This window comes from Sminthopsis crassicaudata, chromosome 1 (genome assembly GCF_048593235.1).
Source record: "Sminthopsis crassicaudata isolate SCR6 chromosome 1, ASM4859323v1, whole genome shotgun sequence".
NCBI classification, from domain to species: Eukaryota; Metazoa; Chordata; class Mammalia; order Dasyuromorphia; family Dasyuridae; genus Sminthopsis; species Sminthopsis crassicaudata.
The window spans coordinates 701,089,990-701,116,762 of NC_133617.1; the positions used below are offsets into that span (position 1 = coordinate 701,089,990).

At 38.6% G+C, this 26,773-nt stretch overlaps 1 protein-coding gene across 2 annotated transcripts in view; it reads left to right on the forward strand.

Moving 5' to 3' along the window:
- Positions 1-26,773, forward strand: part of C1H3orf20 (chromosome 1 C3orf20 homolog) — a 90,037-nt gene that overhangs the window by 51,388 nt on the left and 11,876 nt on the right. Inside the window, exons 11-14 of one of the 2 annotated variants that reach the window (XM_074283822.1) lie at positions 3,197-3,431; positions 5,295-5,607; positions 8,848-8,955; positions 20,032-20,177. In XM_074283822.1, coding sequence (XP_074139923.1) covers positions 3,197-3,431; positions 5,295-5,607; positions 8,848-8,955; positions 20,032-20,177 — 802 coding nt within the window. The remainder of the gene's footprint in view (positions 1-3,196; positions 3,432-5,294; positions 5,608-8,847; positions 8,956-20,031; positions 20,178-26,773) is intronic. The other variant, XM_074283823.1, reaches the window with a different exon arrangement.

Below are 26,773 nucleotides of genomic sequence, written 5' to 3' on the forward strand. Positions count from 1 at the left end.
AAATCCCTATTCATCCTAAGCTCAAATGTTTTTGTGCCTCTTTAATTCATAAGTACTTCTGATACTTCTGGGGTCACCCCTCTGCATCCCCATACAATGAGGTTAGCTTTGATAATTAGGAAATTAAGTAATTGCTTACATGGTATGAATTATAAGTTGCCAGATAGGGTTTCTCTGACTTCAAATATATTCTATAGATTTATATCTTAATATAATTCATGTAAAATTATAGAGTAAAAGTTAAAAGGGACTTCGATATTATCTTGTCAACTCCTTCATTTTACATACAATGAAACTGGGTTCAAAGAGAAGTGACTTGCCCCAAATCACACTGAAAGTAAATATCACAAGTGGGAGTTGAATCCAGGACTAAGCAACTTGAGGACAGAAACTATCTTTTTCTTTTCTTTGCATTCCTAATATCCTTTGTATTCTTAACACTCTGCCTGACACATATCATATGATTGATAAATGCTGGTTGAGCATCATGATGCTTGTTGGTGGAGTTGTGAACTGTTTCAGCCATTCTAGAGAGCAATTTGGAATTATGTCCAAAGGACTATAAAACTGTGCATACCCTTTGATCCAGCAATATAATTAATAATCTATATCCCAAAGAGATCATAAAAGGGGGAAAGGACCTACATATGCAAAAGTACTTATAGCAGCCCTTTTCATTATAGCAAAATATTGGAAATTGAGTAAATGCATATCAATTGAGGAAATGACTGAACATTGAATATAATGGAATATTATTGTGGAATAATAATTGCTGAACAGGCAGAGAATCTGGAAAGACCTGTAGCTACTGATGAAAAGAGAAATGAATGTAACCAGGAAAATGTATATAGTATCAGCAACAATATATAATAACCAACAATGAATGACTCAGCTCTTCCCAGAAACAAAATGATCCAAACAAGTATAAAGGACACACAAAGAAAAATGCTATCCACATCAAGATAAAGAACTGTTGGATTCTGAATGCAGATTGAAGCATATTTTTTCACTTTATTCTTTTTCTTATTTTTAATCTGTTTTTTTCACAATTGTGACTAACATGTAAATATGTTTTACAAAATAGCGCATAATGAATTGCCTACCATTTTTGGAAGATGGGAGGGGAGAGAGGAAGGGAGAAAAATATAGAACTCAAAATCTTGTACAAATGAATGTTAAAGATTGTCTTGATAAGTAAGTGGGAAAATAACATTATTTTTCCTCTCTTCAGTAGTATTTTATTTTTCCAATGGCATATAAAGATAGTTTTCAGCATTCGTTTTTGTGAGATTTTGAGTTCCAGATTTTTTTCTCCCTCCCTCTCCAAGATAACAAGCAATCTGATAAAAATTATGCATGTACAATAATTTAAAACATATTTCTGTATTAGTTATGTTGTGAAAGAGAAATCAGAACAAAAGGGAAATTTGGTACTGGCTAAGAAATAGAATAGTCGATCAATGGAGTAGGTTAGGTTCACAGAATAAAGTCATCAATAACTATAGCAATCTAATGTTTGACAAACCCAAAGAACAAGAACTCACTATTTGATAAAAACTGCTGGTAAAATTGGAAACTAGTATGGCAGAAACTAAGCATTGACTCACACTTAATGCCATATACCAAGATAAGGTCAAAATGGGTCCATGATCTAGATATAAAGAATGATAAACAGATTAGAAGAACATAGAATAGTTTACTTCTCAGCTCTATGGAGCAGAAAGGAATTTGTGGCCAAGGAAAAATTGGAGATCATTATTGGTCACAATATAGATAATTTTGATTATATTAAGTTAAAAAGTTTTTGTACAAACAAAACCAATGCAGACAAGATTAGAAGGGAAGTAATAAATTGGGAAAACATTTTTATCTTCAAAGATTCTAATAAAGGTCTCATTTCCAAGATATATAGAGAATTGATTCAAATTTATAAGAAATCAAGCCATTCTCCAACTGATAAATGGTCAAAGGACATGAACAGACAATTTTTAGATGAAGAAATTAAAAATAGTTCTAGTCATATGAAAAAAGTGGTCTAAATCACTATTGATCAGAGAAACGCTAAGACAACTCTGAGATACCACTACACATCTCTCAGATTGGCTAAGATGACAGGAAAAGATAATGACGATGTTGGAGGGGATGTGGGAAAAGTGGGACATGGATGCATTGTTGGTGGAATTGTGAATGGATCCAACCATTCTGGAGAGCAATTTCGAACTATGCTCAAACAGTTATCAAATTGTGCATACCCTTTGACCTAGCGGTGTTACTACTGGGCTTATATCCCAAAGAAATCTTAAAAGAGGGAAGGGGACTTGCATGTGCAAAAATGTTTGTGGCAGCCCTTTTTGTAATGGCAAGAAACTGGAAACTGAATGGATGTCCATCAATTGGAGAATGGCTGAATAAGTTATAATATATGAATGTTATGGAATATTATTGTTCTGTGAGAAACAATTAACAGGATGATTTCAGAAAGGCCTGGAGAGACTTACATGAATTGATGTTAAGTGAAATAAGCGGAACCAGGAGATCATTATATGATGATCAATTCTGATGGACATGGCTCTCTTCAACAATGAGATGATTAAAAAATTGTTCAATGATGAAGAGAGTCATCTACACCCATAGAGAGGACTGTAGGAACTGAGTGTAGTTCACAACATAGCATTTTCACCCTTTTTGTTGTTGTTTGTTTGCATTTTATTTTGCTTTACTTTTTTTTTTCTTGTACAGCAAGATAATTGTATAAATATATATGCATATATTGGATTTAACATATATTTCTACCATGTTTAATATATATTGGACTACTTGCCATCTAGGGGAGGGGGTGAGGGAAGAGGAAGAAATTGGAACACAGGGTTTTGCAAGGGCTAATGTTGAAGAATTGTCCATGTATATGTTTTGAAAACTAAAAAGCTTTAATTTTAAAAAAGAACAAAAGGGAAACATCTAGGAAAGAAAAAACAAAGCAAAAACAAGGTGAAAATAGTATTCGTTTCTTTGTATTCAGTCTCCATAGTTGTCTCTCTGGCATTTGGATGGCATTTTCCAACCCAAGTCTATTGGAATTGTCTTGGATCACTGTATTGCTGAGAAGAGTTAAGTCATATCATAATTGCTTACCACATTATCTTGCTGTTACTATGTTCTCCTAATTTTTCTTACTTTTCTTGCACTCTACTCATAGGCCTCCTCACAATAGATTATCCAGTGAAGGATGAAATAGACCTCAGCCGGTTCAGGAAGATAGTACCATCCTTAATCCAGTGGCGTCCCAAGTCAGCATTGGATTCAATTGCCCGCAGTAGTTCAATACTGCGTTCTTCTTCCCCTGGGGACCTATTCCAGGATGATTCTTCAACAATAACCATGAGCATTTCTAAAAAGCAGTCTATCAGAATCCCATCCAGAATCACTGACAGGTGGGTTTAGACATACACTTCCTACTGAAATAATCTGGGATTTATGCACCTAAAACCCATATCTGTTAACCTAGGGCCTGTCCAAATCAAGAAACCAATCCAGAGCCATTCACAATCTGCTAATGTCATTGATCTGTCTTGAGAAGGCCACACTTAGAGATTTATGCTAAATTCTCAATCTCATATTTTAACCTGCACTCCTATTGTGAGAGCCTTCTATGTGCCCAGTAGGTCAGTTTTTCCATCATTCTATAAGACCAGAAACACTCACTGGAACTTAAAACTATTTTGCCTCATATTATAATTAGTTCATTTTATCTATCATCCAAGTCAGCAAATGACTGTTGAATAACACCCACTATATAAAAGACCTAAGAAAGATACCAAAATCTATAACACAGCATCCCCATCTTATTTTTTTATTATTGGTTCTACTTAACCATCTATCCATTGATAAATTGGAGAATGTCAGAGAAAGGTTATGAGAAGTTGAAGGGGTTTGAGATCATGTCAAATGAGGATCACTTCAAGAAAATGGAAATGAATAAAGGGAAGACTTGAGGGGTTTAGACAGGGATGGAATGATAACTGTCTTTAACAGATATTATTTACATAGCACTTTATGATCTGCAAAATACTTTATTGTGGGAGGTAGATGCTATTACTATGCCCTCTTTACAGATGAGGAAATTGAGGCAGACAGGAGTTAAGTGACTTGTCACACACAGGAGTCTGAATTTGCACTTCTGGAAGGCAGATCACTTAGGTTCAAGTTGCCCCTTAATTATATAAGATCTAACCTCCCAGCATTTCAATTTCCTCATATGTAAAAATGGGAATGATTATATTTATCTCAAAAGTTGTTATGATGATTTTGTCTGAGTCCAGGTCCAGTATTTCATCTAGCTACTTCAGTACTTCAAATAGTTTTATATACTTAAAGAATACTCATATGGAAAAAGAACTAACCTCGTTCTCGTTGCCCCAAAGAGGAAGACTTAGGAGCAATGATGTATAGAAGTTTCAAAGGTATAGTTTGATCCATCAAGTAAAGGTATAGTTTGATCCATCCTAACAATGAGGGTTATCCAAGAAGCATTGCTGAAAGAGACAATGAGCTTCCCATTATAATGAATTTTAAGAGAAGACTGGATAAGTTTTAGGTTATTAGGTATACTATAAAGGCAATTCTTATTGAAGTGTAGGCTAGATTAGTTGGCCTCTGAGCTTCTTTCTAAGTCAGAAATTCTGGGATTCTGGGGAAACTATTAAGAAGAATTTCATCCATCTACTTATTAACTAGGGAAGAGATTCTTTCAAAGTAGGAACTCTGCCTCATGTTATGCCCATGTCTGAGTGTCTGGTGAAAAAAAAATTCTGAAGTCATCGGTCATGTTTTAAAATGCATAAAATAAAATACAAAGGATTCAAAAGAAAACCAATATATTGAAATACAGTTATCACTCCTTCCCTCTCTCTCCCACTCTACTCCAAACTCATTACTTATCACTTCTCCCGTAACTCACTTCCTGGTAAATGAAAATTACATAAGAGAAAATGTGATGAGATTTTAGCAAAGGAAAGAGGTGATGAGGGGCAAAACATCAGGTTAAGAACCCTTGGTTTTTAAAATCATGGTAATCACTGATTTTTGAGCAGGAAGAGACTTTAGTCTAACTCTTATTTTCCAGCAAAGAAATGGAAGCTCTGAGAGATGTCTTGTCTAGATTTCCAAAGCTAAAAAATGTGTGAGGCAATATTGAAGCTAGGTCTCCTCATTCCTTTTAGGGAAGGATGGGATTGAGTATTTCAAATTGTCCTCTTCTCATTCTGAGGGATGGGGGAGGGGTTTCTTCTTTATAGGTCCAAATCAGCAGGCGTCGTGGATCAAAAGCCCCCCAGCACCTGGGCTTTCACTCTTGCTGACTGTCCCCTGATGCTCCGGAAGCTACTGCTCAAACAGGATACTGGCTTTGGCTGCAGATGTCTGGTGAAAAGCCCTGCACTCACAGACCTAGAGTTAGAAAGGTTCATCTCAGCTCCCAGGGACCCAAGCCAAATTCTGGTGCTCTATGTGATGACTACCCAGAGTTCTACCAGCACGAGCCATCTGGAATGGATCCTGGACTCACTCTATTTTCACAATCAGTATGGCCGACCCTCTCCTTGCATTCAGGTAATTGGGGCTCTCCATTACCTAGCCGAAGCCAAAGTCAAGAATAGTCATAGATAACATGATAAATGGGAAACATGTATAGAAAAATTGTACATGTTTAACATATATTGGATTACTTGTTGTCTAGGGGAGGAAGTGGAGGAATGGAGGGAGAAAAATTTGGAACACAAGATTTTACAAGAGTGAATGTTGAAAAACATCTTTAGTGTATTTTGAAAATAAAACTATTATTTAAAAAAAATACTAGGCATAGAACTGATCCTACATATGGGTAGAACTGAAAGGCAACTAAAGGAAAAAAATTTCAGGATTGTCAAGACATCTCCACATCTGTGTGACTGTAATCCCATCATTTGTCACCCTATGCTTAAAGAAAGATAATCTTTTAAAATAATTATTATTATATATTATTAATAATCAAACTAATTTTAAAATATTACTTGTATTTCCTTTTCCCACTCTCTTATCAGAGAACCATCCTTTATAAACAATAATGGGGAAAACAATGAAGAAAACTAACCTACACATTAAAAAGTCTGATATATCCATAGCCTTCTATCTTTTCATAGCAGAGGAGAGAGGGAACTACTGAAGGCCCTTTGGGGAAATGAAAATGTGCCAACCTGATGGGGTAAACACTGAGCTGTTTGATAAGACTTAGTAATAAACGTGTTTCTTCAGATAAGTTACTCCTGCCACCAGCCCCTAGGTAAAGTGATATAGGTCAGCTAAGTTTGGATTGTGTTTGGAGAAACTGGGAGAGATGGCGGTGGAGTGGGGATGGAAAGTATATCAAAAATATTCATTACTCAAATTACTGCCTGGGAAATATAAGAGGAACACCTCAGGGGTGGAATTTCTGAATCAAAGTCTCTCCTTGGATGTCAGAAGAGCTGAACTGAAAATCCCCTTTGAAGGTGAGAAGCTTATCTCTGAAATCCAGCCCAATCTTTCCACTTTGTAGTTGGGAACCTAAAGGCCAAGATGGTTACCATAATTTGCTTGAGATCCCTCTCAGGTTCATCATAAGAACCAGACCTAGAATCTAGGACTTCTGTCTCTCAGTCTAGGATCCTGGAAGATCTCAAACATATCATCAATGAAATGTTCTCCTTGCACTGGGGGATATGGAAATAGTTGTATTCCTTTAGCCCTTGTGCCTGAGGCTAGCAGAGTTTTCTATTCTGTGTCTGTGACCCAGGGTTAGAACTCAGTCTGTGACCAGAGAATGAGTTCATTCAGGTCTCGACCAGGATTAAGGGTCAGTCTGTGGCTGAAGTTAATGGATCAGTCATTGTGTAAGGGAGTCTGTCAGAGTTTGGTGTATGTTCAGTGTTAGAGTCAATATGCTCAGTGTGGAGGAATTACTATGAGGGCTAGCAGGCAGTTTGGGAGGAGATTGTCTCCAAGACTGTCTCCAAGTATACTTGTCACCAGATGTATGTAACTTGCCAGAATGCTATCTCCATACCTTCTGTTTGCCAGCTACCCCTGGCAATCTCTTACTGAAAAAACTCTTAACTAAAAATTCATCAGCAATATGACCAAGTGAAGAATTTCAGGCCATTTAGGTGTGATGTTTGGGTATGATTATTGTCTTCAGTGGTGGGGATCAGAGCAGTTTCCTATTCTGCTGTTCTTTAGCTCCAACAGTCAGTCTGTCTGTCCTATCCCAGGCCTCTTGTCTTTTCCCTTGGATCCCTGTCGTCCAATTTCAACTCTCCTTTCTTCCTTCCTTCCTTCCTTCCTTCCTTCCTTCCTTCCTTCCTTCCTTCCTTCCTTCCTTCCTTCCTTCCTTCCTTCCTTCCTTCCTTCCTTCCTTTCTTCCTTCCTTCCTTCCTTCCTTCTTTCCTTCTTTCCTTTCTTCCTTCTTTCTTCCTTCCTTCTTTTCTTTCTCCCCTTTTTCCTTTTTTCTTCCTTCTTTCCTTCTTACCTCAGTATTTGGAGGATGCCACAAACTCTTGTAAGCCTTCAATAGCATAGAGAGGGAAAAAAGAGCTGAGATAACTACTTCTGTGTGACCTTGAGCAAGTCACTTAATTTTTGCCTCTATTTTGTCATGTGTAAAACAGGATGTCAGAATCTCTGACACCTAAAGTTCCTTTTAACTCTAGAATCTATGATCATAGAATCATGAGAGAGATCCCTTGAGAAGTAGCAAGAGTAATGAATTAAAATAAGAAGCTATCAGATTGCAGACTAGGTGCCAGTTCTTCTCTTATCCTGTCCTATACCCCCTACACACCAGACTGAGGACCATTTTGTTCAGCTTGTGATACTTATCAGTACAAAAATTCCTTCTCTTAATGGAGTTCCTTCTTTGATTGCAAATTATAAGTCCCTCTGTAGTTTACTGGAGAGTTTTCTGATTTTCTCTGACATCAGAGAATTGGTGGGTGACTAATCTTTTGATGATGGCTATCATCCTGACCTTGCCTCTCAGTGCTAGTTAGGCTGGGCCCAGACAGCAGACAGCCAAAGCAATACCAGCCAGACTCGGTATTGATAGGACTTACTGGAGGCTGTGCTCCTCTGATATAACCCAGGAGAGCTCACTTGTATGCCATGATAATTCATCACTGTAGGACTTCAGTGTGAGTTCTGGACCCTTTCCTTCTTCCATATCATAGGATCCTTTTGAGGAAACTGGTGAAAATCCCATCTTCCTATATTAATGTCAGACTCAGAAAAGTTCTTCCTGAAGAAGTGTTCTCAAGGGGATAGTTTTAGAGTATAACTGGGATTTGCCAATTACTTTGGATGTTTCATATCAAAATATCTCTTTTGTGAACATAGGATCATAGATTTATCACTAGAAGAGAATTTCATTTTACAGATGGAGGAACTGAGTCACACTACAGAAAGGTTTAGTGACTTGCCTAAGATCACATAGTTAATTAGAGTGTAAAGTATCATATTTCCTTTTTAAAATTTTTATTAAAACTTTTTTATTTTCAAAACATATAGATAGATAGATAGATAGACAGATAAATAGATAATTTTCAACATACACCCTTGCAAAAATCTTGTGTTCCAAATTTTCCCCTCCCTCTTCCCCTAGATGGCAAGTAATCTAATGTATGTTAAACATGTGCAATTCTTCTATAGATAGTTCTACAATTATCATGCTGAAGTGCCATATTCTCTATGCCTAAGTTGAACTCCCATTTATCTGGACTTCCAGGATAATCTTTATCCCCCAGTGAAAATAAACCAACTGTCGTTTCTGTGTCTTTGCAGTGTCGCCGTGACCCTTACCGCTTATTGCGGTATAATATCCATAGTGCCCTCCAGGAAGATCCACCACTGTTGGTACAGAAGTATGCAGTCTCACCTGGGATGATTCTGGTGAGTCTATGGCAACATCCATGGTTTGTCATGAATGGATAGATGGATGGATGGGTGGGTGGATGAAGTGACAGATGAACAGTTAAATAGATGGATGACTAAAGCCCGTATTAAATGTTTATTACGTGCAAAGCATGGCAAATATAAATAGAAAAGCAGAGACAGTCCCTGCTCTCTGGAGCTCACATTCTAATAGGGACTACAAAACATAGGAAGGGTTTAACTGCAGGTCAGATGGAAAAGTTCCATGGTACCTTAGGGTACACAGCAAGCTCCCTTAATGTCATCTTCTCTGGCAAAATCACATCAATTTCTCATGTTCAACCATTTGATACTGGACTGGACACACTGCTATTCTAAATGATCTTGGATTCACGGTGCCAGTCTGTTTCTATAAAAATTTTGAGGATAAATAATAGTTTGAGGTAAATAAAAAAAGTGATGGTTTACTTTTCCCAGTACAAGCTGCCCTCTGTCTGTCCCTTAGTATCTCTTGCTGCTTCCACTGGGTTGACTTGCCTTCCCTGTGGATAGCTGTGGATCTGCAGGGGTAGGGATGGTCAGTCTCTGCTCCCAAGGAGTTGCTTCCCATGGCAATGAGAGATTCCCTGGAAGCAGACTCAGGGGAATATGGCTGCTGCCTCTCCCAGGGTTCTCCTGCCTATATTCCTATTAGTGCCAGCTGCAGAACATCTATTGCTGGTGATAATGAAGAACTAAGATTCCCTTTGTACGAGGTCCTTTTCCACTTCTCCTCTCAATAATGGCTGGGGACGAGGGAGGGAGAAGGGACTAGGCTGGAAACAGATCTGGTGTTTAAAAGGTAATGAGATGTGGTTCAAGCCTGGAATCAGAAAGACTGGGGTTCAGCCTCAGATCTTAGAAGCCAAGTGGGCAAATAACCAAACTTCTGATTGCCTTAGTTTCCTTTCTGTCTAATGAGGATAATAAGAGCATCTACTTTCCAGGGTTGTTGTAAGGGTTAAATGAAACAATACTTCATTAAAAATAGGAATTAGCATTTATATAGCACTTACTATGTTTCAGATGTTGGGCTAAACACTTTACAAATATTATCTCACTTGTTCCTCATAACAAGCCTAGGAAATAGGTGCTCTTAGCATCGTGCTTCACACTTAAGATGTTAAATAAATGCTTGTTTCCTTCCTTCCTTTTTAACCTGGGAAAATCATTGAATGTCTCTGTGATTTGGTTTCCTCATCAGAAAAATGGAAGAGTGGATTTAACAACTTGTAAGGCCCCTTTTAGCTCAAAGCGTATGAATCAATGAAGCTGTGATCTCTTTAACTTAAATACCCTCAGTTTCTTCACATGTCCTTCAACATGGCAGAATTTCCAGCGCACTTACCTCTTTTTTCAGTCACTTTTGTGTCTGACCCAGTTCATGGGATGACGCATATAGTATTAGTTATAGTTGGAGCACCAGGTCCTTTCTTGTGCACCCCTAAGAATCCAAGTCCTTTGAGAATGAAGGAACTTCTCTCACTTCTGAGCAGTTCTAGGTATACCAAAGGCAATGAGATAGGTACTTGTTGAATTGAAATGCAAAAGGGAGTATTTGAACCTTCTCCTTGTCAGAGCAAAGTATCTGTGATCTCCTTAACACTGGTGAACACCCTGGGTTGAGATCATCTTCTATCAATACAGATGGAGTACCCTGTCTGATATAATAAATTCTGAGGAGACACAAAGGGCAACCAAGGAATTTACCAAGAGTCCCACACAGACTAGTAAGTGTCATATAGTAGGATTAAAACTCAGGTCCATCCTGTCTCCAAGTCTAGGGTTCAATCCATTACCTTACAGGATTCTTTTCCTCACTGGAAAGAATAAATCCTTAGGTCAGACTTCACCATGCAGTCAATTTAATGGGCCTCTTTGAACCTTGATATTGGACTCCAATGCCGAGGTCAGAATAGAAGGGAGTGAAAACATAGCCAAACTCCAGGGAATTGATTTTGCTGAAAGTTACTGTCCCTTTGCCAATAAACTATTTCCAAAATTAATCTGTACACAAGAACTGCCCATGGAAGAGGTGGAGTCCATGAAGCCTAAAGATAAAGTCAATAAATGCTGCATTTTTAAAATCTGGGGCTAGCATTTTGTATTTTTTTAAAGTATTTATCATAATATATATATATATACAAACATACATATGCATTTTTTAAAATCTCAAAACAACCCTGTGAAGGGAATGCTATTTTTATCCCCATCTTACAAATGAGAAAATTGAGGTTTCGATGAAGTGACTTGCTCAGATAAGTGTCAGGGAAGGAATTTGAATCCAAATCTTCCTGAATCCAACTCCATCATGTAATTCTCTATACCAGAGGTGTCATATTCAAATAGGAACAGGGATCCAGCTAATCTTTAATATAATAAGAATCTCAGCAAGTTAAACACTGGCTTAGTTTTAAAATGCAGTTATCTATGTTTTATTTAGTTTTTATTTATTTTGTTCAATATTTTCCAATTCCATTTGAATCTATTTTGTGTCATACTAAGGAGTGTTGCCACAGCAGCCAGATGGGATGGGCCAAGAACTTGGCACCTAAGTCTATATTTATTTTGAGCATGCACTCCCAATGTGCATATATTTACTTATTTAAAAATTACATACATGCACTATTGTTGAAGGTGAAATAAATAATATTTTAAAATAATTATTTATTAATCCTACAAACCCTTTTGGCTTTCACAAAGCGTGTAATTTTTAGTGAAAGCAATATAGTTGATATGCTTCAACATTTTTTTGTTCTTGATTAGTCTCTTTGGAATATAGAATCTTGAAGATCTGATTCTAAGTTCAGTTCAGTTCAGTTCAGTATTTAGCTTTAATGGCTATTGTTGGAAAAAAAAAAAAAAAAGATGCCTAGATCCAAAGAAGTGTATCAGTGACTATGCTTAACAAATCGTGATGTGCATTTCCCAGATATATCTACCAATTACACAAAGGCGTGGGTTGAAATTTGACTAGTAAGTTCTCAATTTACTTGATATTCAAAGGTTCTTCTTGCAAACTGATTAGAAGATTTTCATTTTTGTATTATTAAACAAATGTATTCAAAACTTACTGCAATGTCTTTTAGAAAAGATTTTTTTGAACAGGTTAGAAAATTATTTTTCCATGTTTTTCCTTACAGCAACACAAGCTTAGTTTTTAAATGTCTGGATAATTGTGATGGTTTCATACTATTGTTATATTAATATATTTTATTTTAATTAATATATAATATATTGTTATTGTGTTCCAGAGTCTAGCACAGAATAAATGCTTAATAAAAGTTGTTCGGTTGTTTCAGTAATCCTATTTGGGTTTTCTTGGCAAAAATACTAAAATGCTTTGCTATTTCCTTTTCCAGTTTATTTTACTGATGAGGAAACTGAGGCACAGTTTAGTGACTTGTTCACGATCACATTTGTTCAAAGACACATTTGTAGTCAAAACAATAAGTCTTCCAGATTCCAGGCCCAGCACTTTATCCACTGCAGCACCACCTAGCTGCTTAGTTGTTAGTTACTTGCTAATTTATATGTAGAGTAATATTTATTGCTTGAAGCAATGGATATAAATTCATATTTCAAATAATCTTGATAATTTCCCTTTTTGGGACAATTTGTCAGAACTTGTTAGGTTATCATTCTTTCTCTCTGCTCATGTGAGAGCAGAGAGCAACCCATCTCTTTCCTCCTTTTTTTCTTGAATTTACACTTTTAGAATTGTTTTTAGTCTATGGTTTTGCTGCAGGAATCTTTGCAAATCAGGAAACTTTCCTGGTTTTGAGGATTAGTTTAATTGAAACAGAATAATATCATCTGTGCCCCACTAAGTGGGCACATGTAAAATGTAATCCATAGGAAAACACAGGAAATGAGTTGAAACATGACACTAGCAACCCCTTCACTGGGGGGAAACTGCTTTCCTTAGAAAAACTTGATTACTACAGATGACACATGATTGCATACTGACTTACATATACTGCACATGACATCATATTTAATGAGTACTAATGTCAACCCATATATATTAAAAATTAAAGCTTGCTTATTTATTTTTTTAGATAAAAATAGAAATAGGTCATGTATTTTCCCTCCCCACTCTGAAGCACTTTCCCCCCAATCCTTACTGTACTTTGTACCAGTGAAATATTGAGATTCTTTATTATGGAGTCCACATCTTCAGTAGTCTGAATTGGTAATGATGAAGAGGCTATGTTCTCAGTGGTTCAGGGTTTATAAATTAGGAGACCAAAGGAAGGTGAGAGCAGCAAAATTCAGGGAGAATAAGAAAAAGTAGGCATTTGGTTTTGTGTGTGTGTGTGTGTGTGTGTGTGTGTGTGTGTGTGTGTGTGTGTGTTTAAGATTATGACTTTAAAAAGGGCCTTTGAGAGCCATGGTTCTGTGGTCCTTAAACTACAGTTGGGAAACAGTGCTCTTAAGGCCAGGTCTGGGCAGTAAAAGGGGTTAGTGCAGAAGGTAGGAGCTGATCTATTTGCTCCAGGATGAAGACTTTCTTGGTGAAAGAACAGAGGAAACTTGAAGCTGGAGAGAACTGGGTTTTGGCTATGACTGCTGGCCTCCATCATTCCTGGGATTGCTTCTTTATCCCATTACTCTCCTTTTTCCCTTGAATCTGTCCTTCTCTATCTCTTTCAGGATATTCAAGTTACAACATCACTGATCAAAGATAGCAGCTAAAGTTGTTTTAGTATGTCTTCTAGACAGTAGTTCACACATTTTTTTCTATAAAGACCCCCTTTTAATATTAAAAAAAATTATTGTAGACCTCCACACAATAGTATTTATACTGAGAAAATCTGTGTGGTTAAGTTGTTTTTCAGTCATGTCCAACTCTCTGTTATTCCATGTGAATTTTTCTTGGCAGAGATACTAGTGAGGTTTGCCATTTTCTCCTCCAGCTCATATTACAGAAGAGGAACTGAAGCAAACAGGGTTAAGTGACTTGCCCAGGATCACACACTTAGTGTCTGAGGCCACATTTGAACTCATGACGATAAGAAAATACATATTGATAAAAAGCCACTACTGAATCTCATCCATACACAATTTATAAATCGACTGCTACATAAAAGATACCACACTATAGGTGATGGAGATACAAAACCAAAACAGAACAGTTTTTCCCCTCAAGGAACTTAAATTCTAATATATAAAAAGATAAATAAATACTTGATAATTTGAGGAGTATCCTCAGCTAGGGAAAGCAGCAAAGAAGTGATGAGTCTTGAAAGTAAATAAAGAAACATAAAAGTTAGAAGTTTCATCTTTAGAGAAAAAAGAATACATGAAGGGCAGCCTTATACAAAGGCAAGGAGGCACACATACAATGGCATATTTGGGGAACATCAAATAGGACAATTTAACAGAGATGTAGAAAGGCATGAAAGGTTCAACAATCCCAGAAGGGTAATCGGAGTTGAGTTGTGAAGAGATGATGAATCTGAGGACCTTGCCTTTTTGTCGTTCAATGACCATCAATCTTTGTGATCCCATTTGGGAGTTTCTATGCAGACATCCTGGACTGATTTGCTACTTCCTTCTCTAAAAACCGCTCCTTTTTACATATGAGGAAACTGAAGTAAACAGGATTAAGTGACTTGCATAGGCTCACATTGCTAGTAAGTGACTAAGGCTGGATTTGAACTCATAAAGCTGAGTCTTCCTGATTCCCAGCTATCCCCTGTGCCCTAACTGTCCCTTGCCTTTTTGCTCAGAGGCAATAGGGAGTCATGGAGTGGATGGCCATCTGGCCATTTTCAGGCTATTTAGTTAAAAGAGAGAACTCTATGAATAATGTGGTATTACTCTGAATTTAATAATATCTGAAATGATTTAAAGTTTTTATTCATTACAACACCATTTACATACATTTAAAATAGTAACACACATGTAGCAGGTACTTTAAAATTTCAAACTACATGTGTATATTATTTTCTGTATTATTGTAATTGTACACTACATGTGTGTATTATATTTTAAATTTGAAAATTTTGGATATTTAAAAAACACATGTGTAACATAATTTGGTTTATGGAAAATGTGATTCTTGTATATGGATCTGCAAATTCATTGCAGTAACTCTCCAGTCCCCCAAGGGGCCAGCCTCTACAGACTGTGAACCACTGAGAGCCACTATTCTACACTAGATCAGGGCTTAGTAATTAATGCTAAAGATGTCTCTGATTGGTGTCCAAAGCATCTGTTTTCCCTTATCTTCTAGCTATTTTTTTTTTGTTTCATTCTTGTTTTTAATTTTCACTCCAGTCATTTCTCCCTTAACCCATCATACTCTATCCACTGACTCTAGGGGGAAAAATCTACACAAAGTCAAACAACCCAGTGACCATTTCTGATAGAATAAACCTCTTTGCACATTTGTTGTTCCGTGTTTCTGCCTGACAGGAGACAAGACTGTTTATTAGTTTTCTACTAAGACTGTGACTGCTGATTCCAATCTACCAGTCTGAGTTGTCTTTAGTGTTGTTATTGCCATGCTACTGTAGTCATTGTAAATGATGTTCTCTTTTGCTAACTTCATTTTGCATCAGTTCCTATAAGTCTTCCCATGTTTCTTTAAATTCCTTATATTCATTATCTCTTAGCACAAAACTATTCTGTTACAATCATATATCATCACTTCTTTTGCAGTTCCTCAATCAGTGGGTACCAATTTTACTTTCAGGGCTTTTTATTGTTGGTGATGGTGGGTTTTACTATCACAAAGAGTAGTGCTATAAATATATGGAGAGCCTTTCTTTCTGTGATTATTGATCTTGGTGCATATGCTTTGAATAGAATCAAGGGGGGTCAAAAGGCAGAGTCATTTAATAATGTCTATGATTCCAAATTAGAACAGTTGAACGAATTTATAATTCCATCAGCAGTAGATTTGTGTGCCTATTTTCCCACAGCCCCTCCAACATTTGTGATTTCTATCTCTTGCAACCTTTGCCAAATTGCTGCATGTGAGATATGAAAACTCAGGGTTGTTTTAATTTACATTTCTCTTATTATTAGGCATTTGATACATATATTTCATGTGATTGTTGATTTGTTTGCATTTTTCCTCCTGGGAACTGTTTATATCTTTTCACCACTTATGCATTTTATACTATTTCTATCCTTCTCTAACATTCATATCACTCTTCCTCCTCTATATTTCTACTCCTTTCTCTTTCTTTCTCTTTTTTCTTCTTTCTTTCTTTCCTTCCTTCCTTTCTCCCTTTTCTTCCTTCCTTTTTCTCCCTTTCTTTCTCCCCTTTTTTTTTCTTTGAACACTTAGGACCATGCACACTTAGAGCTTACCAATCACCCTCCAAGTACATCACTTGAGGACTAAGAGCATTTCTGGTAATATCTTTTTTCGAGATCCACATCAGATCACATTTTCTCCAGGAAACCTCCCCCAATTACTTCAAGCCCCACTGGTCTTCATCCCTTCTCAAAACTCAAGATTTGGACAGATATTCATGGAAGAAACCCCCTGTGAAATGATGACTTTAGCCCACTATTGCTTTCATAATGATATATGAAAGAGATGCTCCTAAGTTTTTTTCAGGGAAAGTATTTCTTGTATATTAATCAAAATAATCTGTTAAGAGCTAGAAAACCTGATGTCCTTTATAGACATCAACAATTTATAAGTCTCTTGACCTTTCTGAGATCTTCCTCCTTATTCCTCATCCCTACCATTTAGTTGGACTTTCAGATCTATATGAGAACAAGGCTGGTTTTTCTGTACTCGAGTGACTTCTGGTGAAAGGAAAGGTCCAGCTCAGGGACACCAGAGGGAGCTTTTGCCCTGCTTTGAGCTTAACTCTCCTGGCCCCAGGAGAATGTCTCAGCCCAGACCCTGGAGGGGAACTCAAAACTTTTTTTGAGCTGTGGGCTCTCCATTTCCCCTAAAGCATTTGGGGCCCATTTGGCTGAGTCATTTTCCACCCTTCCCCAAGTGAGTATCTTTTGAGACCTGTACCCCTTTTCTTGCTGACCCCAGCTCAGTCTCCTTCCTACCCCTTGGTACCACCTTTCCAGCCCCACCCAGCTTTTCCTCTTGGCTCTGTGGATCTCAGCCCTGCCTTTCCTATCTTCCCTCCACCTCCAACAACACCCTCAAAACGTCTGCTCACCCTGGACTCCACCCTACCTTTCAGCCTTCTTGCCCTTACTATCCCCACCCAGCACTTCCCCAGCCCCACCCAGTGTCAGCCTCCAATCTCCACTGGACCTTCCTGCTCCCACCCACTCTGCTCTCTCTACTCCAACCATTCACCCCATTTCCTCCCTCTCCACCCAGTCTTTGTGCACCCCCCCTCTTTTTTTTTCTCTCCTCCTCTAAAGCAGTCAACAAGCACTTATGAAGCACCTACTATATACTAGGCACTGTGCTAAGTGCTGAAGTTATAAAGGCAAAAACAGTTTCTGTCTTCAAGAAACTCACAGTCTAAATCTATGGACTTAGGATACATAAGATCTTGACCCAATCTGGATAAGAGAAAGGAATAGGGGTGAAAAAGAATGAGTAGAGCTGTCTTCCCCTGGAATGCATTAATTCCTGGAAATGTTTCCTTTCCTTTACAACTTTGCCTGTCTTTTCCCTCATCCTCCCTAGTACATAAAAGGAAGCAGAACAAAAACTGGCATTCAAGGCTCATTATAATCTATTCCCACCCTATCTTTCCAGATTGATTTCCCCACCTTTCTCTCCAACACAAACCCTTCTTTGCAGCCAAAGTCAAGATTTGGTTTAGGAGCCACTTTCTATAAGAAGTCTTCCTTGTTCTCCTCAATGGGTAAAATCCACTCCATCCTGTCTAAGTCCTTGTGGGCTCATCCATGAGCCCTTTGGGTCATTCCCCTTCCCAGTAAATTCAGTTCCATAGTCTTCTGTGCCTCTAAGCTCTGTTTCCTAGTCCATCCTTTTTCAGTCTTTTAGGATTCTCAATTCTTCAGCCTTTCCAATTCTTAGGATCTCTACATTCAGTCTTGTTCAACCACAGAAGCAAATCTACTTTAGTGCCATCTTCTGCCCACTTCTCACTCTATTCAAACTCGACTAAATTTGATCCAGAGCACAGAGTTACAGTTCTAACTAGTTCTGATGAACTCAAAGGTATCATCCACCTCGAAATCCTGTTCAGTTCAAACCTTTATTGAAATCCTACTAGGTCCTAGGCAATTCACTAAGTGCTGGAGTTTTACAGAATTAAACAGTTCCTGCTCTTACAGAGCTTACCTTCTAGATGGTTCTTGATTGTGTGTTCCATCTCATCAGCCCTATAAGGAATAGTTTTCTGTATACTGTCTATATTAGGAGCAAAAATGTCAAGTTGGCAAGGTATCTTTTTGGCAACTTCTCCTTACTCACTGGTAGCCAACTGGAAGAAAGGCCCTAAGGATAGGGAGAGCCAATTGTTTGGAGGAAAAAGCACTGGATTTGGAGTAAGAAGACCTGGGTTCAAATTCTTCTTCTTCCAATTACTACTTAGGGGATCTTGAGCAAGTCACTTCCTTTATTTGGAATTCTTTTTCTTTTTCTCTATATGTGGCAGGGAAGGGGGAGAAAAATGGTGGAGAACTACATCAGAGTAGTTCTTAACTTGTATTGGTCTTGGACCATTCTGGTAATCTGGTGAAATCTAGGTGTCCCTTTCCAAAATAATATTTTAATTACATAAAGCAAAATATTTAGAATTACGAAGGTAACAAATTATGTTCAAATGTAGTAGGGAGAGACTGTCAAAGGGAGAAACTGCATCTGGAGCCTTTCCTAGTGAGAGATTTGCTCATTCATGTCCTTTCTGATAGGCATGGATGAGACCCAAAATTAACAGTTCTTGCTCTTGCTTTTGTTTTTTACATGTATGATTTTTAAACTTTTTTTTATTAATAAGCATTTATTTTCTTTTTCCATCCCCCAATTCCCTTCTCTTCCACCTCTCTTTTTAAAATTTGGAGCAGAGGGCAGATCTCTTCTAACAAGTGTTTGGTTCCTGATTGATTCAAATTGAATGTAAATTGTAATCATTTCTGCTTTGGCCAGAAATCTTAAGGATCTTTTTTTCCCAGATTTATTTTTTTTGGGGAGGGGACAGGGGACTCAGTTGCTACATAGCCTTAATCACTGACTGGGTGCAGCCTCAGTCAAACTGAGACCAATATATTGAAGACCTCAGTGCAAAAAGGCCAAGGTCTCTCACTGCATCTGGAGCCATCTCCAGATTTATATTGGGCCACTGGACCCAGATGGCTCTGGAGGGGAAAGTGAGGCAGGTGACCTTGTCCAGCCCTCCCTCACTTAAATGCAATTCACTTGAACGTCATGGCATCACCTCGCAGATAACATGTTCTTCTTGGAGAATAAATGACAAACAACAAAAACAGTAACAAGTCTAGCAAAATAAATTCCCTCATGCCCTAAAATGCTTATTTCTTTCTGGATCCTCTCTTTGAAGTCATGGTTGATCACTGAATTGATCAGAGTTCCTATGTTTTTCTAAAACCTTGACCTGTGATATATACCAAAGAGAAAGAAACAAACGAAGGGATTCTAGATTTGGGGGGGGCGGAATGCTGGAGGTTCTGTCCTTGCACTGAGACTGGGCCTGGGATTTCATTGGTATGAGGTACTTCCAGGGGAGAAAACTAGGACCTTTTTGGTGAGTTAGAGATTTAGTTAGGGCAAAACAGGGGTTAAGTGATTCATGAAGGATCACACAACCAGGTCTTCCTCCATGATAACATGAAGGGTATTACAATATTCTGATGGCCAAATTTGGCCCCTGCACTCTCTCTCTCTCCTCTTCTTTTTCTGCTGGAATCCCCATATTCTCTAGATCCCAGTCCTTGATAGGGGAGAACCTTGAACAGCCACCATCACCATTTTACCAAGCAGCAACTTTCTGTAGTCTGATAATGGAAAGAAAGAGGGCCGACCCAGGTCGCCCATCTGTGCAGAGCTTTAGGTTGTTATTATTTGGTACTGATGCTGAAGGCCTCTCCTGCTCCTTTCTCTTCTCCCCTGTTTGTCAACAGATGTTTGCTGGGGGTAAGCTCCTCTTTGGGGGCTTTATCTTCAACGGATATGGCTGCTGCAGCAAGAGGAATCTACTAAAGCAGATTTTCCTGGCCCGTCATTATAGCGAGATGGGTTACTTCCTGCCTGAGAACTTCAAATTTAAGTAAATCAGGAAACATATGGGATGAGTTGGCCTGGGGAGGGGGGAGGGAAGGGGAAGGATTGGGAAATTGCCTAGACAGAAAGACACACAGGAGGAGGGGGGAGGAAGAAGGGAAAAAGAAGCAAATGAGGAAGAGGAGGAAAAGGAGAGAGAAGAGGAGGAGGAGGAGGAAGAGGAGGAGGAGGAGGAATAGGAGGAGGAGGAGGAAGAAAGAGGAAAAGAGAAGGAGAAGGAAGAGAAGGAAAAGGAAAAAGAAGAGGAGGAGGAGGAGGAGGAGGAGGAGGAGGGCGAGGAGGAGGAGGAGGGCGAGGAGGAGGAGGAGGAGGAAGGACTGAAAGAAGGAGAGAGCCTGGCTGTAGAGGATGAAAGGGGCAGGAGATGAGGGATGTGGATGTGCAGGAATGGGGATTAGCTGTTATCAGCTGTCTGGTTTGGTTCAGCAGGGAAAAAAATAACAACCACAAAGGAAGAACACAAAATATTCCGCAGGAGGGGCTAGAGGAAGCACATCTTACTAATAGGCAGCTCAGTGCCCTAAGATATTCTTGGGCCTTGGAAGTAAGAGTTCTGGGTTTAGATCAAAGTTCTACCATGAATTTGGGAAATCTGAGCTAGTACTGAACCTTGGTGTTCTTATCTTTAAAATGGGAATATTGATACTTGGGCTGCCTAAGGTGGGTGGAGATTAAACGAGGCAATGTCTGTGAAAGAAAGTAGTGGACAGAAAGCTGATCTTCTTCAGAAATGTCTTCAGTTTAAATCCTGCCCTTGATTTATCCAAGCCTGTTTCAGAGCTGCTCATCCATCTTTGATGTCTGCTTGTCACCCAGCTCTCACCTGTGCCATGGCCACACCCAGTACACAGGCAAAACCAGGTTGAGGGTAACTGACAGTCAGTGAGTTAGGGGGTTATCTACCCTGCAGAACAAGCAGAAGCAGGTGATATGGAGTCTTAGAACAGGGTTGGACGGCACAGATGCCAAGGTCATCCATTGCTTTCAAGGCTGTTGACCTTTGGTCATCCCAACTTTTGTCCTGCCACTGAATTTCAATAACTCTGGAAGAAAGAGGGAGGATGATGACTTTGTGAAACTCTGCCTCATTTAAATCCAGTATACACCAAGACAAGACATGACCCCATGATGTCGTTGGTCCTCTTTGAAAACAAAGGACAAACAATAATAGCTGTGTGACTCTAGGCAAGTCATTTCACAAGTCTCAGTATCTCAGATAAGTGTTAGGACTATAAGTTGCTGTTCTGAATTGTTAAAGGTAGTTTCCTATATCAAAGAAATAGATCCTGCACCCCCCAAAATTTGTGGAAGACTCACAAAACACAATGTTAACATAAGTTTCTATCATAATACAGGGGAGGTTTGTGGAGATAATGATTTATATACTTTGAGAGAGCCTTGAGTAGATATTCCAGGAAATAGGGAAATAAGTACCCTAAGAATAAATAAAGGAGTAGGCTGGTCCATTGAATTCTCTTGAAGAAGTTTGGACTTCGTTTCCAATCATAATATCAAAAAAACAAGATGATTTTTGTTTATGGAGGATTTCAGTAAAATAAGTCATTTACAACTGATAGGGACTTTGGATTCCTTCTTGTCCAGCTATCCTAATTTTACAGAGGAAAAAGTTGAGGCCTCAAGCAGTTGGGGGATTTGCTCCTAGCTCATACTGGTAATAAGCAGCAGAGCCAGGATATGAATGGAAACCCTCTGGACCCAGACCCACTAGAGAACTGATGCATGAGATGATTTGAGCATGAGTGTGGATCACCTGTCCCAATATCATACTTTCCCTCTCATTCCCAGTTGCCTAAAGACTATTACTATAAATCTTATTCCTCCTCATGTAACTCTGGTCTTATTTAGCCCTAGATTGAAATTTAGGCAACATAGAAAATGTCCAGTAAAAGCCTACAAGTGTAAGAGGAATTGTAAAGAGAAAAGAGTCTTAAGAGAAGACCCAGGACAGAGCATTGGGGAGCACCCACACTTAGTGAACTTTTGGCAAAGGAAATTGAAAAGAAATGGTCGAGTAGTAAAGAAACCAAGAGTAAGGAAAAGTAGGGGGTAAGATCTACGGTGTCAGATGCTGAAGAGAGATCAAGTAGAGGACTAAGAAAACGTCATTGGCTTTAACAGTTAAGTGACTATTGGTAATCTTGGGTAAGCAGTCTCAGGTGGGGTTAAAAACTAGGCTATGAGGAGATAATAGATAAACAGGCAATGAAAAAATAGATATGACAGCTATAGAAAATGCTTTCTTTGAATTTGGCCATGAAAGGGAGAAGTTATAGGATGATAGTCTAAGTTGCTAGCAGGGTCAAGTAAAGATTTTTTTAAAAGATAAGGCAGGGTCAGGGAATGGAAAGGAAGGAGTCAGTGAATAAGGAGAGATGGAAGATCAAGAGCCAAGTTTCTTAAAGAAGTTGGAAATAAATGGGATAAAAAATAAATTAGTCCAGGAATTGATATGGACAAGGAGAAGGAGCTGGAGCAACGGAGAGTAGAGAATCACAAAGAGCAGTTTTGAGTGTGGAATAGGAGAAGCTCATAAAGAATGGTCTCTATTTTCTTGGTAAAATAGTCAAGATCTTATAGAGAAAAGGAAAGGTGATATTGTAAGATAGAGGATGGATGAATAAATGAGTGAAAAACTATAAAGTGCTTATTATATGCAAAGCACTATAAGAGAAGATTTGGAATGACTGCTGTGGAGAGTGTGACAGTCAATTCTGGAGAAATAAAAGACTGCCATGTAGTAGTCAGGGCCCAGTTGAAATCAGAAAATATATCCAGTTGGTTTCACTTTGTGACTTATTCCAGAAGTATTAAACTTTAAGGAAGTCAGAGTTTGGGACAGAAAGGAAAAATGCAATTCAAATACTGAACTGGAGAAAAAAAAGGGTATCAACCCCTGTTTGTCTATTTCCTTCTCTGTAACATGGGGTTAGTGAAAGCATAAACTGAGGAAATAATTGTAAAGTGCTTAGCACAGTGCCTGTGACATAGTAAGTATTTAACACATGCTTATTTCCTTCCTTCTTTAAGTGAAGAGCATGTAGTAAGCCTCGTTATGGCCCAGTGCCTTGGTGGGATCGAAAGACTGACCACCCAGTGCTGGTAAGAGTGGCCAGAATCAGTGTCATAGATGAAGAGTCAGGTTTTCCTTAGCCCAAGAAGATGGACAAAGTTCAAAATTAACGGATTTGGAGGAAATGGGAACGAGGACGTGGAAAGGAGAGAAGAGTGTGCCAGAGAAGAATATTGTCTGTGGAGGGGTGGACTGGAGGTACATAGAGGACTGGAGATACATAGAAGACTGGAGGCAGAGACAGCTGGGGAGAAAAGATCTGCACTTGGCAGCTGTTGATTCTAACTTTTTTATTATGATGTCTCTTACCAATATGGAATCATCCTTCAAAAGGGATCTTTACTTTTTCTGGGCCACAGACCCTTTAATTGTCTAGTAGATACTGTGAACCCCTCCTCAGAATAATGAGGTTTTTTGTTAAATTGTAATTGGAGAAAACATAAAAAAGTGGAATTTTTTTCATCTGAGTTCACAGATGCCACTGAAATCTATCCATTGAAGCCTTTTGAGAGTCTGAAGAAACAGAGTTGAGAACCCCTCTATTAAATGGTTATCAACACATTTTACTGGGAATTGGTTATCAGTTACCCCAAAACAAAGCATTGTGGGAACAAGACTCATCCAGGTGCTCTGGAGAAAGGTGACCAGAGAAAGAAGGAATACTGAATGGAAAACCAGAGAGCAAAGAAGAAAACAAATTTTCCACTCTTCCCCTCTTTTCACAAAAATATTGCCCAGGGCTGCTTCTTTCTCTCTGCTGCTGGGTTTTTAGGGAGTTCAGCACATACACCAAGTGATTGTTAAATCACTGATAAGAAGTAGTGACGCAAGCTACAGAGTTTGGGGGGGTGATGTCATAGGTCCCAGTAAGGAAGGAAGCCTTGGAGGTCACTGGTATTGTCCTTCACCCAGGAGCTCTGCAGAGCTAAAGGCTCTTTGGAGATAAGGCAGCTGAAAACAACCATCCCTGAGGGCTCATCAACAGAGTCCCAAGGGGAAAGGGGCCTGAAGCTGGGAGAAAAATCCAGTCCCTTTCCCTGGAGACCCTTCCCCATCTCCACACATCAAAACCTCTCAAAGAAGGTGGCTGGTCCCATGACCTTTCCTTCCAGCTGTCCCAGAGACAGAAGGACAGAAGTAACAATGAAATGGAGTAGAAAGAACTCTAGAATGGGAGCCCAAATTGCTGGCTTCCATTCCTGCATCCGCTCATTTGGTTCTCTTGTTAACAAACTCTCCTTTGGCAAATGAGGGGTTTGGATCAGATATCACTTCCTTCTCCTAAGCCTCAGTTTCCTCATCTGTAGAATCAGGCATGCTGATCAATATGGTCTCTGAGATCACTTGTAATTCCAGAGAAGGAATGCAGGATTCCCATTTCAGTTTTAGAACGCTGGTGACTACAAAGTCTCTCCTCAGTGCTCTCATTTCCCCTTCCTTTGAAAAGTGGGAATCAGAGGCTGATTTAGTCTATGGATACTTGAACCTGAATTGGAGAGCAGGGGGGAGAATTATAATGTGATTTTGACTTACCTCTAACTGGAATTTAACATTTCCTTCAATTATGAATGTAGGTAGCAAACCACAGTGGTTTCTCATCTCAGGCAGTGGGGATGATACAAATAAGGTGCCCCCTCTCCTATGACTAAGTTATAGGTTACATGAAGTAGTACTGTCTACCTTCCATGACCAGATGCTCATTTTTCTCTTTCTGCTCATTGCTAGCCCAGAGTCCCAACTCTCCCGACAGTGCAGATCTCTCCAGAATCTTGTTCTTCCATCACACCAGTACAATTTATTTGCCTGTATTTCATCCCTTTTACTCTCTTTTCTTCTTGAAGCTAAACTAATCCAGTTTATACTAAATTGTTAATGAAGAAGAATAATTATTTTGTCTATAGTTTTTCTCTCAGAAGGTAGAGGAAACTGTTAACTCTGGAGCTAATTCTGCTATTCAAGGAAAAAAGTAATGGGGAACTTTGAGAGAAAGCAGTCTTACTATCCTATCAGATTATTGATTTAGAACTAAAAATGACTTTAAAAGAGAGAATCAGAGTATTGGAAGGGACATTGGGAGCCACTTAGTCCAACCCATAAAGGAAATTCCCTTTGCAACTGACCTTTTTGGGTCATTGAGTCATTAAATCAAGGAGTTCCTTGAAAGGAGAGCCTGTTTTTCTTTTTCCTTTCTTTACATCTCCATTGCTAAGAATAGTGCCTGGCACGTAAAAGGTTCTTTGAAATGTGTGTTGACTTGACTTGACCTGAGCAAAGCCAGTTTAATAGGGTTTAAATATGATGGGGCTTAAACCCAGATCTTCCTGACTTCAAATCCAGCACTCTATTCACTATATCTCTTATACATATCCTTTTCTTCTTCCTCCTTCCAAAGATGCGGGAACTGCCTTCAAAGTAGCAGGCCACAACCTACCCACAATGTTTTTATCCTTGCTAATTTTTGCCCAGGTCCTCTCCAGAATCCTACATAGTGGATTCGTCCAGTTCAATCTATCAAGTTCTCTCACTAGAACTTTTCAGATAGTACCCAGATTGTCCATCTTTGAGTCTTTGATCTTACTCTATGGACAAGATTGTTTCTTTTCTGGTCATATACATCCTAGATGTGATATTCAATACAATTTTTACATACATTGCAAATGTACTTTAGCCTTCTTTTCTCTATCACTCTGCAATTTTCATTGTTAAGAAGCTGTGATATTTTAAGTCACAAACATATAGAATCAATGGAAGAATAGTAGCTTTAAAATATGAGTTTCTGTTCAAGGAGTGAGTGAACCCCTTAGATCTTTGAAAGCACTGGGATTTCCAGGTACAAACCTGGATTTTTAATCCCAGGTACAACCAACCTGTTTGCCTCCTGTTAAATCCTAGGCTACTCTTCCTTATCTGCATTCAGGATAGATACTCTAATGCACTAATTCCTATTCTGCCCATAAGGGCTGGTATGTTGTAGTTTAGGTAATAAGCATTCTTTATCTTCTGCTTTTCTCATATGGATGATTAGACCAATCTTTTTTTGAATGGCCATCAGTTTCATTAAGTAGTACTGATAGTAACCTGGATCATCCCCAAGTTTTTTCACTTATATTACCTCAGAAATACCTCACTTAAAGAAGGCTTCCTAAGCATCAGTTATCTCAACTGCAAAATGAAAAACTGGACTAGATGAACTCTACAATTCCTTCCTATTCTCTATATGGGATCCAGTAACCTATAAAAACCCCTTTTTGATTCAAATTCTGTATGTACCATTGAACATTTAGTCTACCACCTTTCTATGGAGAAGATAGAAATAAATTTAAGCATTATTCTCCTTAAAGGAGAGTTACCATTCCCTCTTGGTATTTTATAGACCCAATCTTTAGGACTATTATTGCCACCTGCACAGAGTTTCTGTGATTTCATTTTAAGAGCTTAATTTGCTACCTCTTCCCAAGTTCTACTTTCCCACATAATGTGTGGCTAATTTA